Source organism: Podospora pseudocomata (genome assembly GCF_035222375.1).
Source record: "Podospora pseudocomata strain CBS 415.72m chromosome 1 map unlocalized CBS415.72m_1.2, whole genome shotgun sequence".
Taxonomy (NCBI): Eukaryota; Fungi; Ascomycota; class Sordariomycetes; order Sordariales; family Podosporaceae; genus Podospora; species Podospora pseudocomata.
The window spans coordinates 52090-69278 of record NW_026946364.1 but is presented as its reverse complement, the minus strand read 5'-3'; the positions used below and the strand labels follow the sequence as shown (position 1 = coordinate 69278).

At 53.8% G+C, this 17189-nt stretch overlaps 7 protein-coding genes across 7 annotated transcripts; 4 read left to right on the top strand and 3 right to left on the bottom strand.

The window, feature by feature from the left end:
- The first annotated feature begins 293 nt into the window (after nucleotides 1–293).
- On the top strand, nucleotides 294–1718 carry QC762_100780 (uncharacterized protein). The gene is made up of 2 exons (XM_062884458.1): nucleotides 294–1463; nucleotides 1520–1718. The coding sequence occupies exons 1-2, from the start codon at nucleotides 316–318 to the stop codon at nucleotides 1650–1652; spliced, it is 1281 nt and encodes a 426-aa protein (XP_062747204.1). The 5' UTR covers nucleotides 294–315; the 3' UTR covers nucleotides 1653–1718.
- On the bottom strand, nucleotides 1719–4211 carry QC762_100790 (uncharacterized protein; the record flags this gene model as incomplete). The annotated part of the gene is made up of 3 exons (XM_062884459.1): nucleotides 1719–1942; nucleotides 2000–3862; nucleotides 3917–4211. The coding sequence occupies 3 exons, from the start codon at nucleotides 4209–4211 to the stop codon at nucleotides 1830–1832; spliced, it is 2271 nt and encodes a 756-aa protein (XP_062747203.1). The 3' UTR covers nucleotides 1719–1829.
- An 851-nt stretch (nucleotides 4212–5062) lies between these two features.
- QC762_0025830 (uncharacterized protein) lies at nucleotides 5063–5696 on the bottom strand (the record flags this gene model as incomplete). Its single annotated transcript, XM_062883148.1, has 2 exons — nucleotides 5063–5118; nucleotides 5465–5696. The coding sequence occupies 2 exons, from the start codon at nucleotides 5694–5696 to the stop codon at nucleotides 5063–5065; spliced, it is 288 nt and encodes a 95-aa protein (XP_062747202.1).
- A 213-nt stretch (nucleotides 5697–5909) lies between these two features.
- QC762_100800 (uncharacterized protein) lies at nucleotides 5910–8860 on the top strand (the record flags this gene model as incomplete). The annotated part of the gene is made up of 2 exons (XM_062884460.1): nucleotides 5910–8299; nucleotides 8349–8860. The coding sequence occupies exons 1-2, from the start codon at nucleotides 7516–7518 to the stop codon at nucleotides 8858–8860; spliced, it is 1296 nt and encodes a 431-aa protein (XP_062747201.1). The 5' UTR covers nucleotides 5910–7515.
- A 1318-nt stretch (nucleotides 8861–10178) lies between these two features.
- QC762_100810 (uncharacterized protein) lies at nucleotides 10179–12465 on the top strand (the record flags this gene model as incomplete). The annotated part of the gene is made up of 3 exons (XM_062884461.1): nucleotides 10179–10541; nucleotides 10598–11864; nucleotides 11922–12465. 3 exons carry the CDS (start codon nucleotides 10179–10181, stop codon nucleotides 12089–12091), a joined length of 1800 nt encoding a protein of 599 aa, XP_062747200.1. The 3' UTR covers nucleotides 12092–12465.
- On the bottom strand, nucleotides 12249–13742 carry QC762_100820 (uncharacterized protein; the record flags this gene model as incomplete). The annotated part of the gene is made up of 3 exons (XM_062884462.1): nucleotides 12249–12571; nucleotides 12623–13347; nucleotides 13405–13742. 3 exons carry the CDS (start codon nucleotides 13740–13742, stop codon nucleotides 12249–12251), a joined length of 1386 nt encoding a protein of 461 aa, XP_062747199.1.
- A 428-nt stretch (nucleotides 13743–14170) lies between these two features.
- QC762_100830 (uncharacterized protein) lies at nucleotides 14171–17055 on the top strand (the record flags this gene model as incomplete). The annotated part of the gene is made up of 4 exons (XM_062884463.1): nucleotides 14171–15400; nucleotides 15456–16570; nucleotides 16626–16799; nucleotides 16851–17055. The coding sequence occupies exons 1-4, from the start codon at nucleotides 15296–15298 to the stop codon at nucleotides 17053–17055; spliced, it is 1599 nt and encodes a 532-aa protein (XP_062747198.1). The 5' UTR covers nucleotides 14171–15295.
- Nucleotides 17056–17189: the final 134 nt, after the last annotated feature.

Below are 17189 nucleotides of genomic sequence, written 5' to 3'. Positions count from 1 at the left end.
GTAACCCTCACACGTTGTGTGTTTTGAATCTTGTTCCCGATCAAGCCTCTGATTTACATGACAGAACTCCCAGAGTGCCTTGTTTGCCCGGCACCTTTTACGCCGCGTCAATATGGCTAATACGGATCAACCCATCATCAACACGGCTCTACCCCACAAGGACCAAGCATCCGGGTGACGGGATGCACGGGTTCGGGGATTAATGCCACGAGGTTGATGTACCCCAGCTTTTCTTGGCCGTCTTATATCAGACAAAGCCGGAGTGCAACTTCTTGAAGAGCAAATCGCTAGATACCTGTCCAAGAGCAAGTCATCATGCGTTACTCCATTCTCTTCACTGCGGCGACAGCAGCCGTTTTATCGGCTGCGGCACCAGCATCTAGTGAGAATGACCAAGAGATCTCCCCCCGTCAAGTCCAATGCGCACCCTTGCCTTCTCCCTTCCCGACCTGGCAACAACTCCCACTCCAGTCCTCGCTCCCTGACCCCTTTTTACCGTTAAAGTACACCACCACCGACAACGCCGCCGGTTCCTCGACCTTTGCCCGCGATGTCATGACCGGCAACGCCCCCAACCGCATCAAGTCCCGTGCTGAGTGGTACCAGTGCCGCCAACCCGAGATCCTCCAGCTCCTCCAAGAATACCAATTCGGGTACTACCCCGACCCAACCCAGGAAAAGGTCGAAGCCACCCGGTCAGGCACGACCCTGCAAATCACCGTCACGGGTCCCCAAAACAAACGCGGCTCATTCAGGGCCACCATCCAGCTGCCCTCCGGAGCGAGCAGCTCCCGTCCGGCGCCCGTCGTGATCAACATAGGCGGCATGCAAAATCAGCCCTACCTCCAAGCCGGCATCGCCGTCGCCCAGTTCGACTACACTACCGTGGCCCCCGACAGCAACTCTAAGACGGGAGCCTTTTGGAGCATCTACAACGGCCGCGACATTGGCGTCCTGACCGCCTGGGCCTGGGGCTTCCACCGCACCCTCGACGCGATCCAGCTCACCGTCCCAGAGATCGACCCCTATCGCGTCGGTGTGACTGGCTGCTCCCGTCTGGGGAAAGCCGCCCTGGTCGCGGGGCTGTTTGACAAGCGCATCACCGTCACCATGCCCATGTCTTCTGGCGTTCAGGGGCTGGGACCGTACCGGTACTTTACGCTGTCCGGGCAGGGCGAGAACCTTGAGAACAGCAAGCAGGGTGCCGGGTGGTGGTCGAATTCCAAGCTGGGGAGTTTTATGAACCACCACGAGAACCTGCCCTTTGACGCGCACACCATTGCCGCTGCCATCGCTCCGCGGGCGTTGATTATCGACCAGGGAACGGGCGACCAGTTTGTGAACAGCAAAGGGACGGCAACCGTCATTTTCCCAGCGGCCAAGGTGGTGTATGACTGGCTTGGGGCGGGGGACAAGATTGGAATCAATGTCAGGAGCGGAGGACATTGTGATATGAGCGGATTGTACGTTTTCCGCATGCCTGATCAATTTGTGTGGAAGAAAATGCTGACCGAAGCAGTAACGGGATCCTGCCCTTTGTGCAAAAGATCTTTTTCAACACCACCACCACCAGAAACTTTCACAGCCTGGGCACCTACAACACACCCCTGGCCACATCGTACCCTTGGGCAACTGCCGTTCCGCAGGCGTAGGCTGGGAAATTCAAGATAGCTGTAGCATCATCACTCTCTGCACAATAAACATCATGAATCCAATTATTTGAGAAGAAAATCAATGGTATACGCTGCTTTCAAATCATTACACCCATTTAAATCATATCCAACCATAAACACAAGAAGCAATCATGTACAACCCGCTCAATGAACGTATCAGCAAGAGTTGAGTGGGCAGGCAATCTGTGTGCCCTTGACTGCTCCGTCGACACCGGCCAGCGTAAGGACAGCGCCGACAACACCACCAAGACCCTCGCCGGCAATGAAACCTGTTTGACAACACAGTCAGTCACATGTTATGAAACCAAACACTAAAAATAACTCACCAGCTGCCACAGCATAGCCGTAAATGTCCCATGTGCGCATGTTGTACTTCCTCCACAGCGCGGCGATGATGGCACCGAGTAACGCAGCGTTGGCAAACACCGGGGCGGGGATGACCCAGGAGAGGGCGATGGCACCCCAGTTGGGCAGCCACTTGCGGTACTTTTCACGCTCGCCCACCAGGTAAAAATGACGGAAGACGACCTGCGCAACAGACAAGATACCCATGGCAATGGCAAACATGCCGCTGCTAAAGGGAATCTTGACGTTGGGGTCCGTGACAGCCTCGGCCACGGCAGCCCAGGCGGACACGGAGGGGACGTCGAAAGCGCAGTTCTCACCCTCGGCCTCACCTTTCCAGATGCAGGGGTAGGCCGACGTGAAGAGGACAAACAGACCTGGTGCGAGCCACACCGAGACGAAACTGCCAATGCATTGTCCAACCCACTGCTTGATGGGCGATGTGCCGATCAAGAAACCGGTTCTGAAATCACCGACAAGGGCGGCAGCCACATCAGCACCGCCAGAAGCGATACCACCGGCCACCAAGTTGAGCTTCTGGGCATGCTTGATGCTGAAACCACCTCCCGAAGTGGCAGCACCAAAGACGAGCTGCGAGGCCTTGGCGGCCGCCGTCAGGGGGGTCGTGTCGGTAACAGCGCCGATCTGGATGGCGAGGAACGAGAAGAGGAAGGCAAGCAAGATGGCCAACAGGGTAAGACCGGGGTTCATCTCCCACTGGAAGTGAAAGATGATCATGGAGATGACGACCGTCACGAGAAGGCCAACGAGCCACATCCAGTTCTTGACCTGTTGCTCTGGTGGGAAAGGGTCCTCAACCATGCTTTCGCTCCTGACCTTGGGTGCGCCGTGCTTGGCGAAGAAGTTGCTGGACTTGCCACGCTTGACCAACATTCCGTTGATGCCACCGCAGCCCTGGTTCCAGATGGTGCTGACGCCGCTCCAAATGACCTTGTACTGGACAAAGAGCTCGGCCATGGACGAGCACACCATGACCATGACACCGGGCCAGAGAAGCCAGTATCGAGGAGAGGGCGTAACCGTGCCGAGGTTCCTGAGGGAGGCAAAACTGTAGTAAGAGTCCCACTGGGGATCCTCAGACAGCTGAATGCCGATGCATTCGCCGTAGTGCACGAGCAGGGGACCAATAAGACCCCAGGCAATGACGGCACCGGCAAACATGGAAATGGCGGGGTTGAGACCGATCAAGATGCCGGAACCGATAAAGGCCGGGGTCCATTCAAAATACCAGCCCCAGGATTCAATGTTGAGCGCCCAGCTGGTGTAGCCGCTCCAGATGTGAATCCACGTGAAGAAGTGCCAGTCGTATAGGATGCCGATGGCGTAGTACGAGACGACACGGTGAATCAGAGCTCCCACGAAGCAGATCATGAGGCACTTAAGCTTCTTCATAGCGTCAAGGCTACCGGCAGCGCCGGCGTGCATGGAACGGATGGTAAGGGCGACGGCGGTCGGCGTGGGGAACATGAGCTTCAGCTCACGGGCGACCTGGACAATGAAGAACTTGCGGAGAGGCGTTACGTAGAACAGTCCCACAAAGGAGCAAACCAGGGTGATAGTGAAGATGGCACCAATGTCATCCATGGGCGAGTGGCCCTCGGGCATCACACCGAGACGGTACATGGCGGGGATGGCGGCGACGAAGATGCCGCCGGTACCACCCGCACCCGTCGCGACAGCCTGGACGATGGAGTTTTCCTGCGGACCGAACAAACCGCCGATGATGGGAATCTGCCCACCAGACTTTTCCATAAACTTGAGGATACCATAACCGAAAATGGCACCAAACATGTTGGCGCTGAAGGTGAAGCCAGTTTTGAGGCCTGAACATGATGATTAACCAACACGTCTGGAGAAGAGCAGACAAGATCGCTCACCAAGGTACAAGTTGGAAGCAGCGACGAGAGAGCCCAGAATGCAACCAACAACAACGGCTCTGATGGTAAGCGGATTCTCCTCATAGGGAATATCGGCTTCCATCTTCAGCGGCTTCCACAAATCCTCCTCCTCCTCCTCGGCACCGTCGGATCCATGGTCCTTTTCTGAATTCCCAACCGTCAGCTCCGTTTTGAGCTCATTGGGACCTTCGATGGGTGGTTGGCCTTCAGAGAATGGGCGAATGGTGCCCGAGGCCGTGCTGGTCTCGAGCGTCCTCTTCTCCTCGTCAGCCATGGCGGGAGGTGTAGTGTGTTGTGGTGTATGCTGTTGCCCACTTCCCCCAGAGGCGATCGGGGCAGTTTTGAAGGGAAATCGTGGAATGCAAGGGAGACAGAAGCCCACGGAACCGCTTGGGGTCGGGCAGCTGGGTATTTAATCATTGTGTTACGTCCCCCAGGAACTCGGCCCCAAGCTTGATCGGCACGCTACACGGTACCTACCTGAGGATGCTCTACTGTCAGTACCATCACCGAGGTTCGAAGCGGGGACCAAGCCGAAAACAGAATGTGCTTTACTCATGTCGGTGGTTATCTGGGGACTTGCTTAGGGCTTGTGTGTCATCCCACCTCGACCATTGCCACAAGAGGCGACCATCAGCTCGATCGCAGACCACCCCAGAGATAAGCAGCAGAGGCGCCGATGAAACGGTCTGCCGGATGCATATTGGAAGTTGGAGAAAGCTCCTGCGGGCAACCAACCGCAGGCGTTGAACAGATCAACCCATCTATGCACGGCAATGTAGCAGTCCGCCCAGTCGGCCGTCAGTCGATTCGCCGGAGCGACAAGAATTCCCGTAATAGGCAGGTCGGTAGCCCACTAGGTTCTGAGGGGGGAGAGTCATGATATTAAACTCGCTTGTCAGGTCTTGATGGCGCAAGCTGTCTGGCTACAGACGGCGCGAAGAATTCCCTGCCGATCTGGCAAGTGTCATCCCTGGGGGCTTTAGCCTGTTGCTTGCTGCTTCACGCCCGTCTGGGCAGCTGTCTGGGCACCCGTCTGGCGTCTGGGCAACCATCGGTGCAGCCGGCTGTCTCACTGAAGAATGTTGATGTTGTGACTTGAGCTGATAAGATGTTGGCGCGGCATCAAACGTCAGTGTGCATGGAGTCGATATCTCTGTCATCAAGAGAGGCCGTTTTCGCTGCCGGGGGGTGGGCTTCTTGATGGTCAATGTCATTGGCTTTTTGATGTCAGGGGAATGGTTTGCGTAAGAAGCTTGGCCATTGCTTCAGTCTGCGACTGCCGCCATGCCGAGAAGAGAAGGAAGCTTGGCCTGCTCATCAATGAGCTTGTCCTGCCCCGCTCCACGTGTAACTCTCGGCTGGTCCCATGTTTCATTGGCCGGGAGAGGGGGTGGACGACCTTGAAGCCAAACGCCATGGAATCGGACCAGACTTCTGGAATCGGCTTGGCGCTGTAGTATCCATCACGTTGAGATTGGGCAGAAGAAAAGGCAAAAGGACGATAGATGACAAAAGTATCCATACCGCTGCTGCTCTTCTCTATGCTCTTGCTCCATCGGGTGTAGTTGAAAGATGATCCCTCAGTGTTATTCTTGGCAAGGGTCGAACCGTGGCCAGTAACTGCACCGCACTTTTGCCATCTACGATTTTGTGTTACGCGAGGGAAAACCCGCGTGAAGATGAGGGATATGGCAAAGTAGAAGGCTGGAATAGGCTGGCGGACAGGTTCTCCCTCATCATGGAGGAGCATATACATTGCGAAATGCTATAAAAGTTCCTCCTTCATCAACGCGTTTAATGATGTTGATGCTGTGGGCGTGTTCTTCACGGTGAAGAGACAAGCCGGACACTGTGTTGTGGGGTTGGAGACTAGGGTGGGCTGCGGGAGCTAAAATCCTTGACGAACGTTGTGAAATGCGGGTCACCCTCCCCGCCTTCCCGCCATCCAGACAGTGCTGGCCTATGAAGTTCGATTTGTCCGGAACAAGAAGGTCGCTTGCCTGCTCCTCCTGTGCCACCATCTTCATCCTGACCTTTGGGAGCTGCATTGGCAGACAAGAGCAACATTCGCTGTGGCCTTAACGGAAGATCTGATATCCATCTTGACCTTCCCCAAATGCAACTTTGCGGTGGCATATCAGGCGATACCTCTTGAGTTGCAGAGTGGGAAATGGCACCCCAAAAAACACATGACAGTCTGGACCTGCACCGCCGAAGCCGGACCGCCTCAGTGTTGAACGTTGACACATGGAAGGTAGAACACAAATATCGCTCAATTGTTCCTAAAGTTCTACCCGAGTATTCCCGCCGCCATATCGACACCTTCCCTTTCGCGACCTCTACACAAGCATTCTCTTTCACTAGGAAAGAGAGTGGGCAAGCTTACCTTAACTGCCCTCCGAGACACCCAGACATCTACCTCCAGAGGTTCAGACGCATGGCTGTTACCGTCCGGTGGCAACCTGGTGAAGTATGTGGGTACCTCGAGCCCCCGAGGGGAAGCATCCCTTTCGTGGGACTTGAGCTGCTGTTTTGAACAAGGGTGAAGTTGTTTCTTGGAATCCTGGATTCAACGTGGCTTTCCACTGACACATTATGAGACCTTTCTGCTAACTTTGTCCTTGATGCTTGCCTACGATGCACACGCAAAATGTCCCTACACTAAGGTGCCAGCTAAGTACCCAGAATTTGTCACCTTGGTATTGCAAGCATCCATCCCCACCTACCATCGACCGCCATCTTGGGTCTCTTGCGAGAATGATCGCCGTCATTAAACTTTGGACTGCATCTGCAGGGTCGCTTTGCAGCAACTTCGACCGTGGCTGCACGGGTCCAAGCACTCGACCTTAATATCCACCCGGCCAGGGCAACAACAAGCTGGGACGAAACAGACTCCCATCGACAGTGCTATAAACATCGCATTGTATGCATACCCGAAACCCCGTCCAGTCATTCGGATCTATGAACACCTTGATTGCTCTCATTGAAGATGTCCGTGCCATGCTTTTCAACCCAACCAAACACGACCATTCCCCCCGAAGTGATGCGTCTTCAGCAAAAGGATCATGGCCACGGCGATCGGGCCAAGTCAACCCAGGGTGTTTGCTTTCCTGGTGTGGCCCGGAGGACGAGGTCACACGAAGCCTATGAGATTAAGATGGACGTTAGACAGAGAGTGACCCTCTTGTTCTTTCTCTTCTTTTGATTCCATCATCAGCATGTGCTTGCAAACGTGAACACGAAAAGGTCCGACATGCTTCCGAATCAAGCCTCGGTGTAGTTGTCTTGTCCGTCACAGGAGGCACCGCGTACCACAACCTATATCTAAAATCCGAGGCAAACAGAACACAACAGAAGGTACCACTCATTCAAGGCGCACTGCTTTGCTGGAAGCGGGCCTAAGCTGTCCCGGCCGCAAGAGCTATCCCGGGACCCTCCATGGGCAGGTCCACGAGAAAGGGCGTTCTTTCCTTTTCTATTCACGAGTTCCATAAGTAGAAATTGTTTCTGTTTGACAATTCTCCTCGCCTCTCATTCCTGGTATCCGACCACTGCAACACAGTTGGTCGCCCGGCATGGCGATCATCAAGTCTCTCGTTTTCGCATGTCTCTTGGCCGCTTCCACCGCATTACCACCGGTCGCCGTCGGCAACACGGTCCAAAAGGGCACAGCATCGTTGACACAGGTGCACAACCCCAAGTTCGTACGCAACGGCCCACTTGAGCTTGAAAGAACACTGCGCAAGTACGGCGCGCCTGTTCCGCACGACCTAAAGGCGGCAGTCAAACGGGTTCGGAGAGCAAGAAACCAAAAGCGTGCCGAAAGCGAGGGAGCAGACGATGACGATGACGACGACGATGAAAATGACAGAGGCAGCGTCCAGAACTCACCCAAGTCATACGACGTCGAGTACCTGATGCCCGTTTCCCTTGGCACACCCGCTCAGCAGCTAAACCTCGACCTTGACACGGGATCCAGTGATTTCTGGGTCTTTAGCACATTGCTCAAGGAGAGCATGATCAACGGACAGACTCTTTACGACCCCAACGCGAGTACCACGGCGGACAAGATGGAGGGATACTCGTGGAAGATCACGTACGGGGACCAGAGCTACTCGAGCGGGGACGTCTACGTCGACACAGTCACCATTGGTGACTTGACGGTGTCGACTCAGGCTGTGGAAGCAGCCAGGGAGGTCTCGGAAGAGTTCACAGCCGACTCTGACAATGACGGCTTGGTGGGCCTAGGCTTTGGCATCATCAACACGGTGATGCCCTACAAGCAAAAGACGTTTTTTGAAAAAGCCATGCCCGGGCTTGACTCGCCGGTGTTCACGGCTGATCTCAAGTCTGGCGCCCGTAAGTCACGACCCCTGCAATTGCTGTTCCGTACTAACCTGATACACAGCTGGCCGCTACAACTTTGGGTACATCGACGACGGGGCCTACACGGGGAACATTACATATGTTCCAGTTAACAGCAGCGACGGCTTCTGGAGCTGGGTGTCGCCCGGGTTCCAAGTTGGCACGACGGGCAGCTTCAACAGTACACGCATTCACGGCATTGCGGACACGGGTACTACCCTGCTCCTTTTGCCCGAGGGCGTATGTGAAGCTTTTTATGGCCGGATTGCCAGCGCCAAGTACGATGCCTCTCAAGGCGGATACACGTTTGAGTGTAACGACTCGACGACTCCCGACTTTTACTTTGGGACCGGGAACGGTCAGATGATCAGGATTCCAGGCAGTTACCTCGCGTACTCGAAAATCGACACCAGTAGTTTGAGGTGCTTCGGAGGGATGCAGAGTGACAGCGGTGTCGGGTTTACCATCTGGGGCGATATAGCCCTCAAAGCAGCCTTTATCGTGTTTGACCAGGGGAGTGAGCGGTTGGGCTGGGCCGAGAAGTCTCTCTACTAGTGTCGAAAGGAAGAACTTGAGGATTTTGGCACCAACATTCCATGTATCAAGAAAACAATCCATGATGATGATCTGATGTGCAAAGTGGATGCTGGGTGGATGTGTTGCCAAGCAGGACCGTGCGATGACATGCAGATAGGTGCGCTAGCCTCTTGCAATATAGGAAGGATCACGAGCACCCGAGAAGGCGGCTGCGAAGGTGGGAATGAAAATAAAGTCGCAGGTGCAGTCGCAGGTGCGGTTGTGTCACGGCAGGCGCATCTCCGGACGGATCCTCAAAAACCAAGCCAACATGAAAGGAGCGGATGCCAACAATTTTGAGAAGGAAATGATGGTGGTGGCGCCTGGAATCCGATCTTGTTGGCCAAAGCAGGGGTTTTCAGCTGGCCTGGTGTTTTCTCAAACGGCTTTTCAGCTTGGACGAGATCCTGGTATTTCTCCGATTGGCTGCCCGTGGCAGTGCCATCCCTGCTGCCCGCAAAAAGAAAGCGAATGACAGCAAGCAGCCACACACACCGCCAACAGACGCGCCTGGAGCCGCATGATTCTCGGTAAGCTGTGATTTTTACCCAATCTGGACATCCTTTTCTCGCCATGCCTTCATCAGTGTCTGACCTCAAATTCGGCAAGGAGAGCGGACGACCACCGCCAACTGCGGGGTTAGGGTTGGATGTGGAGATGATCTGAGGGAATTTGGATCGCAATGACGATCAGGGTCCACGCCCATCTCCCCCCATCTCCACTATCAGATGAAGGGAATTTCCAGAAGATTTCTTGGAAAGACTCCATCGACAATCGCTGCCCAGCTGGGCTGTGGGTGGTGAGTCGTGACGGCGTCTCATGATGGCCATCTTGCGCTGTTGCAAACGCTGCCAGCGAAACAGGGGTCTCGAACCATGCAGCTCCGCCAAGCGCCTCAACCATGCGGTGCGCCTGCTGGCACCAGCAGCACTAGGCTCGATCCGGGGAGCTCGGTGATGCTTATTTCGCGAGCTTGGGGGAATATCGACGAGAACCCGTGTAACAGTCAGCCAGCCTCGAACAGGTTCGGGCCACCTGCACCACTGCTAGTGTGGTACTAGTCATAAAGTATTCAGGTCGCCATGGGAATTCCGGTTCAGGAGGACCTGCAAGTTCAGGCTCAGTTGCCCGAGAGCAGGAAAATTGTCTCATGTCTCTGTTTCTCCGTCTACCCAGTCTCTAGTGTGTGAGATTATCGATCCGTTTTGCGCCCATCCACCTGGGAGCTGGGCCCAGCCTGGGAAATGTCTAGCAGTCTCAGCTGGGGTTGGAAAGTTGCTAGGAACCATTGTATTACATGCTAGGAGCTAGCTTCGCCACCACCATCACCAACCTACCCACCCTGCCGGTTCTAGCCCCTCCCCCCCCTTCCCCCCTCCTTTATTTACATATACCAATGAACAACCCGCCAGATCAAGAGAATGCGGCTGAACAGCAACTCGTCCGGGTTTCTTTTCAACAACGTCAGGTCGAACGATCAAACACCATCCCGACTTTTGCACGACACATACACTGCTTTCGACTACAACACCCGCTGCAGGGCACACCGCCGTCGGGAAAAAAACCAAAAAGGGCGAGATTAACCGACCAAGCCAAGGAAAAGGTACTGGCCGTGAGAAGACAGGGTGCTTGCTTGCGGTGTAGGATGCTCAAGATTGAGGTTTGTGTCTGGAGATCTCACTCATTCACTCTTGGTGACTAACATGCCTACAAAAGTGCTCGCTTGAGAATCCCTGCCAAGCCTGCCTCACCTCGGCCCTCAAGGGGACAGAGAGAAAAGTCCTCAGCTGGAGCTACTGCATCCGGACGAGGTTTGTCGACGTTGACATTTTTCAGGTTCAATCGGGACCACAGAAGATGAGGACAGAAACCATGATACTCAAGATGGGCGCTTTGCTCGGGAGGATTGCACAGCCGGCCGAGTTTGCCAGTCTCGACGAGCCGTCTTTCAACCAAAAGATTACGAGGTGGTTGCTGGATGAAGCATATACGGTGCCAGAACTTCAAGGAGGAAGTATGGTGGCCGGCATGTGTGCGAATCTGCTAGGGTTGTCGTTCGCCTCGGAGGGCGGGTCAAAAAAGGAAAAGGAGATGGAGGAGTTGACGCATGATTTCCGGAGGTTTCTGATGACTGCTTCGATGCGGTATTCCAACTTTGAGTCCAAGTTGGCGGGCATGATCACAAAACAGGAGGCTTGGACAGCAGGGAGGATGTCGGGGTCGAGAACGCTGTTGGCGTTGGATAAGCTACTGACACCACAGTACCTGGGGAAGCTGTCGAGAGAAAGCTGCCAGGTTCTGTTCCTGGTCGTGCTGGGAGCTGTGTTGGGGGTTGGTTACTCGAGCAAGAGCATGGGGCAAGAGATGGAGCTACAATCCGAGGCTGGCATGCAGGTGGAAGATTGGGAGTTTCAGCAGAGCCCGACACTTTGGCTGGCGATGCGGGATCACTTGTGTCAGATGTTGGCCCATTACCTGATCTATCTCGGCGGTTTGCTCGGCATCAAGATGGACACGGAAATGGAGAGAAGAGTGATTGAATGGGCCGGTAAAGGGTGGGGGAGGATCACACCAACTTTGCTCGGGGAAACGGATGGGTCCCAGGCCAAAGGGTATGTTTGGGGCCACGGAATCTTGACGCCACCAAGCGAGGAGATGCAGGGAATCGAGCGCAGCAGCAGAGGAAAGATGGCGGACTCGAACCCCGTGTATTGGGACAAGTCAACACCGAGAGCGGAACGGCCTTTTGAACCCCCACCGCCCCTGGTTGCTGTGCCTTTTGACTCTGAAATCTCACAATTTCAGAGCGAAAGCTTGTACAGTTGGGATCAGAACCCGACATCCTATCTGGAGATGGACATGCCATCTGCCAAGCCAGAGAGCTATGATCGACAGTCCCATCCCGTGCATTATTCAAAGGATCTAGGGAATCAAATGGGATTCCCCTTGAGAGCAAACACCGAGCCATGTTACAAAACTCCAAGTAAGAAGATGCTGCTTTTTGTCCCGAGAGAAATCAGAAATGTTGACCAAGAAACAGGCTTTGAACAAACAAGAGGAGTCAAGAAGAAGAGGACAATGTGGATTGTTAGGACGGTCGATACCGGTCCGGAATACGGGAGAATCAACGTGTACGCCAAGTTGAGGGGACATGGGCGAAACGGGAGAGCGGATTTTTCAAGCTTGGAGACCTTGACTGGATTTGTTTAAATGACTTCTTTTCCTTTCAATTTGTTTTCTGATGATGATACGAGTCATGATACCTTTGTTTATATAGTTTGGGAAGATATCCGGAGAGGACATGGGAGCACACGAAAGGAAGGGAAAATTCAGTTCGCGTACATAGCATACAGGCAACGGTGTATGATTACAATTCAAAGTCCAATACTACAACATTCCTCGTTCCTGGATCTATGTCATTTGATGGTTTGGTATCAGCCAAGACCATCAACGACAACACGTTATCGTTCTCCAACCGTGGCAGGTCAACCAGTGGTTCACCCCTGAGCCCTTCTCCAGACCAAACCTCTTCATGAGCAGTATACCCACTGCTTTTGGTTGCCTTTTCAATATAAACACGTCCATTTTCTGCATCGGGAAGAATGATGATTACATCCCCGGTTTTCGAAACAGCCAGTCTTCCCCTGGTGCTGCCATATACAGGTCGGAGCAGAAATTCAGACCAAATTCCTGGATATTCATGTTAGCTTTGATAGCAACGCCAAAGGAAACCAGACGCACCATCATCACCCGGCGCCTTGTAATAATGTCTCCAGTGGACGGCTTCCACGCCGCTCCTGTTGTTCGATCCGACTGGCAAGGAACTCCTGTTCAAAACATGGACACCGCCGTCCAGATCAACGACTTGAGATTCCTGATTTGTGAGACCTGATCTTTTAGGGATGCGAAAAACAACGATCCCCTCGCTGTTGTTATCGATAGTGCTAATCCCCAGGTCTCTTGACGCAATCTCTTTGCCCTGGCCATTCTTCCATGTTTTTCCGAGGCCGTCGCTGTAAGCATAACATAAATCATGATTGTTCTCCGCTCCGTTGGGCCCAGCCTGCTGCTTGTGCTTGGCGTCTGCGAGATCATCCCATCCGTCATAGTGGACAAAACCACGGTAGACCCATGTCAAATGCAGTCTGCCCGAGCGGTAGCTCAGGCCGTGGATATACGGATTGCTTTGAATCCCAGTGAGATGCTGGCCAAGGTAGGAGCAACGGCCAGAGGAAGAAGAATAGATATAAAGATGGTCGTTTCCCAGACCTGCTTTGCCGTCTCTGAGCGTAAAAAGAAGATCAGAATCGGCCGCACAGAACCGGGGGTAGGTGACGTAATGGAAGGGTTTGTGAGACGCAGGGAGCCCGGGAAGGTAGTCGAGCGTTGTTGTAAAGTGGGAGCTTATCCAGGTGAACTCGGTGGGCTTCAAGGCAAGATCTCGACACGAGTAACGATAGCGAAGTCTAAATCGGTGTCAACGAATGTACCTACTATTCACCACATGGACCACTTTGGCATACACATCACAATGATGATCATATGATAGATGAATTGTGCCGTCACCAGGAGAGATGCCTAGCTGAACGGTATTGTGGCCGTCATCAACTGTCTGGGGGTAGTCTGTCAATGCCAGCACCTCCCAGCCTCCCGGATTATCGTGTGGGGGTTCTAGGAGCCGCCTCCTGGCGAGGTGCACATAAAGCGGTTCAGCGACATCTGGAAGGGGGCTGCAAAAGGCAGCATACTGCCAGCCTTGAAACGTGACGATGGCATCCTGCTGAAAGGCATAACAATTGATTCTGCATTTGCGGTTGGTGGGATCTGAACCCAGCACCGTGTAGGTGGGACGTGAAAGCATTCTCGTGATGGGTGTCAGACCGGGTACATGGAATTCGGTGAAGCGATCAGCATGAATTCAACGGGCAGTAAACAGCTACTGGCTGTATCTTCCATGCCTCCTCTGTCAGATGATCAGTTATAGTAGGCGCGTTGCTGACTGGCCTGGTCCGGAGTGGATGGTCTTTTCTCATTCGTGGAGAAATTCCTGGATGAAGTCACCAAGGATGGCAGCCAGAGTGAGTGAGCACTGAACAACACCCTGGCCCGGCGTTGTGGGACGAGCAGCATCGGGCAAAGATGCCATGTGTGAGCTGGTCTTGATTGTCACCCTCTGGAGGTCTGGCTAAATTGGACCCCTCGTCTCGAACCGCTTGATGTGCAACTCTGGATAATTGGAGAAGGTCTGGATGTTGAATGTTAGACCTGTCGTCGACTTGTCGGGTTTTGGATATTTTGTTAAGAGAAGACGAGTATTTTTCCATAGCGCATGAAAGGGAATGCTCTTCCTTCCACAGGTTGTGAAGCTCCTTCTTCCTCTGGTGGAAATAAGGGCCTTGGAGCAAGAGCAGGTCGTACCTGACCTTAATCGCCCCTTCCCCCAACGATAACAAGAGCTGGTCCAGGTTCCCCGCATCCCGCATCACCCCCTGTCAGACTCAGCCAAGAGAGCCAAGTCGGTCGCACGCCACCGAGAACATCCCGACCCTTGAACTACTCCAACTGCCATACTACGAATAGGCTAATACCGAGCGGCACTGGAAGCGACCATACCTTATCTTCACCTTTCCAAATTGGCATGATGAGACCCTCAGTTAATGTCTCCTTCAAAGATCGTCTCGGAATTCATAGACCTCAGCATCTCAACGTCAAATTACATACTGACAACGCAGTCTCTCTCTCAAGCCATCAGATATCTCCCTTCAATATCACGTCCGTGGCCAAGACTCAAGAGATCTCTGGCGCTCAAAGCTGCCGTCTTGGCAACGGGACAAGAAAACCGTTGTTTATATGTACTCGGCTTTTTGTAGCAGCACCCACTCTGCCCGCAACCTCAAACTCCTCTTCTTGGTGGAAAAAAGGACAACCCTGGGGCTTTACCGTGCCAGTGCAAGGTAGCGAAAGCATGGCAGACCAGCCTCTACAGATGCCCATCCAACGACATGCGTCCATCTCTCGCCTGCTCTAGCCCCCCTGCTCTCACACACCATTCGCTGCAAGACTTTTTCTGTATCCCGAGTGCACAGTCGCCCCATGATCTCCTTGAGAGGATGCTTTTCCGCATCCCCAGACGGTGGCAGCAGGCATGGGGGCCAACACATTCGCCAATCAGGCGAGAAACAAGCCAGAGACAGACCCGTTCACCCGTCCAGATCCTAGATGGCTGCGGTGCAACTACAAAAAGGCCCGGGATGGAGCATCCCGTCGTGTTCCAGTCTCTTGTTGCAATCTGGTCCTCGCGGTGCTGTTTTCCTTTTGCTTGTTAGCAGCAAACGCCAGGAGCTGAACTCTCAACTCCAGGCTTGATTGCATCTCATTCAAATCACGAGGATCACCGTCAGATCGCTGCCCACCATGGGTCTCTCACAAAAGATCCTCCGCAAGATCGTGCGGAACGAGGCCATGGCCACGGATCCTGCCGAGATCTACGGATGGAGGGTGTACTTGCTTGCTTGTTCGGTAAGACTTTTGTTTATCTGGCTTGATCAGACACTTACCACGATGTTGTGTATAGGCCTGCTTCGGTGCCATGTCTTTTGGCTGGGACTCTTCGGTCATCGGCGGTGTTATCGTCCTGCCCCCCTTCGTTCGAGACTTTGGCCTCGGTGACCGCAATTCCGTCGCTACCGCCAATCTCGCCGCCAACATCGTCTCGACCCTTCAAGCTGGTTGCTTCCTCGGTGCGCTCATCGCCTCGCCTCTCACAGATCGATTCGGCCGCAAATGGTGTCTCATCGCAACCTCTCTGGTTATCATCATCGGTGTCATCATGCAAGCTGCTGCCTCTGGGAAGCTGGCGGCCATGTACGTCGGTCGATTCGTGGCTGGTGTTGGTGTTGGAGCTGCTTCGGCCGTGAACCCGATCTATGTGTCCGAGAACTCGCCCCGCGCCATTCGTGGACTCCTTACCGGCCTATACCAGCTGTTTATCGTCACGGGGGGCATGATTGCCTTTTGGATCAACTATTCCGTCTCGATTCACTTCCCGGATTGGCCTATCATGTACATCTTTCCGCTCGCCATTCAGGCCCTACCTGCTGCGCTCCTGTGTGGGTGCATGCTTCTCTGCCACGAGTCGCCTCGTTGGCTGGCACGACAGGACAGATGGGAGGACTGCAAGCGCATCTTGTCCAACATCCGCAACCTGCCACCCACACACCCGTACGTCCAAGAGGAGTTTCAAGAAATCGTCGACCAGCTGGAGCAGGATCGGCGCCTCATTGGCGATGCCACCTACTGGAAGTTGCAAAAGGAGATGTGGACGATCCCTGGTAACCGCAAGCGCGTACTTATCAGCATTACCTTGATGATTTGCCAGCAAATGACGGGCACCAACGCCATCAACACCTACGCACCAACCATCTTCCAGAACCTCGGTCTGACTGGAACTTCTACCTCGCTTTTCAGCACTGGCATCTATGGTATTGTCAAGGTGGTCAGCTGCATTTGCTTCCTGCTCTTCATGGCCGATTCCCTCGGACGCAGGCGCTCGCTGTTGTGGACTAGTATCGCCCAAGGCCTGGCCATGTTCTACATTGGTTTGTATGTGCGCATTTCACCGCCCAAGGCTGGTGAGGAGGTTCCCCCGGCCGGGTACTTTGCGCTCGTGTCCATCTTTTTGTTTGCTGCGTACGTACTCACCCTGATCCTCTCGGTTGTCTCATATGAACTGACAGAGCAACAGATTCTTCCAATTCGGTTGGGGACCTGCTTGCTGGATTTTGGCATCCGAAATTCCCGCCGCTCGTCTTCGGTCTCTCAACGTCTCGTACGCTGCCGCCACTCAATGGCTCTTCAACTTTGTTGTTGCCCGTGCTGTACCAACCATGTTGGTGACTGTCGGAAGTGACGGTTATGGGTAGGCGTCTCTTGATATGACCAGTCAAATGATTACTAACCGAAAATTTAGAACATACCTCATCTTTGGCAGCTTCTGCTTTTCCATGTTTGTGTTTGTTTGGTTCTTCATCCCAGAAACCAAGGGCGTCTCTCTCGAGGCCATGGACCAGCTGTTTGGCGTGACCGAGGCCCCAGAGAAGGCGTCGGTGGATGGGGATGATGTCCAAGAGACATCCGAAAAGGACACAAACGTTCAGCAAAAAGAAATCATTTAGACCCGGGCAGGATGTTGTTGCAAGTGGTAGAAACTCATTAGGAACTCAATGATGAATGAATGAGCATGTTTGATTCATTGTCCACACTTTTACGACCTTCCTGCTTGGTGTTGTCTCCGTTGTAGGTTTCTGCC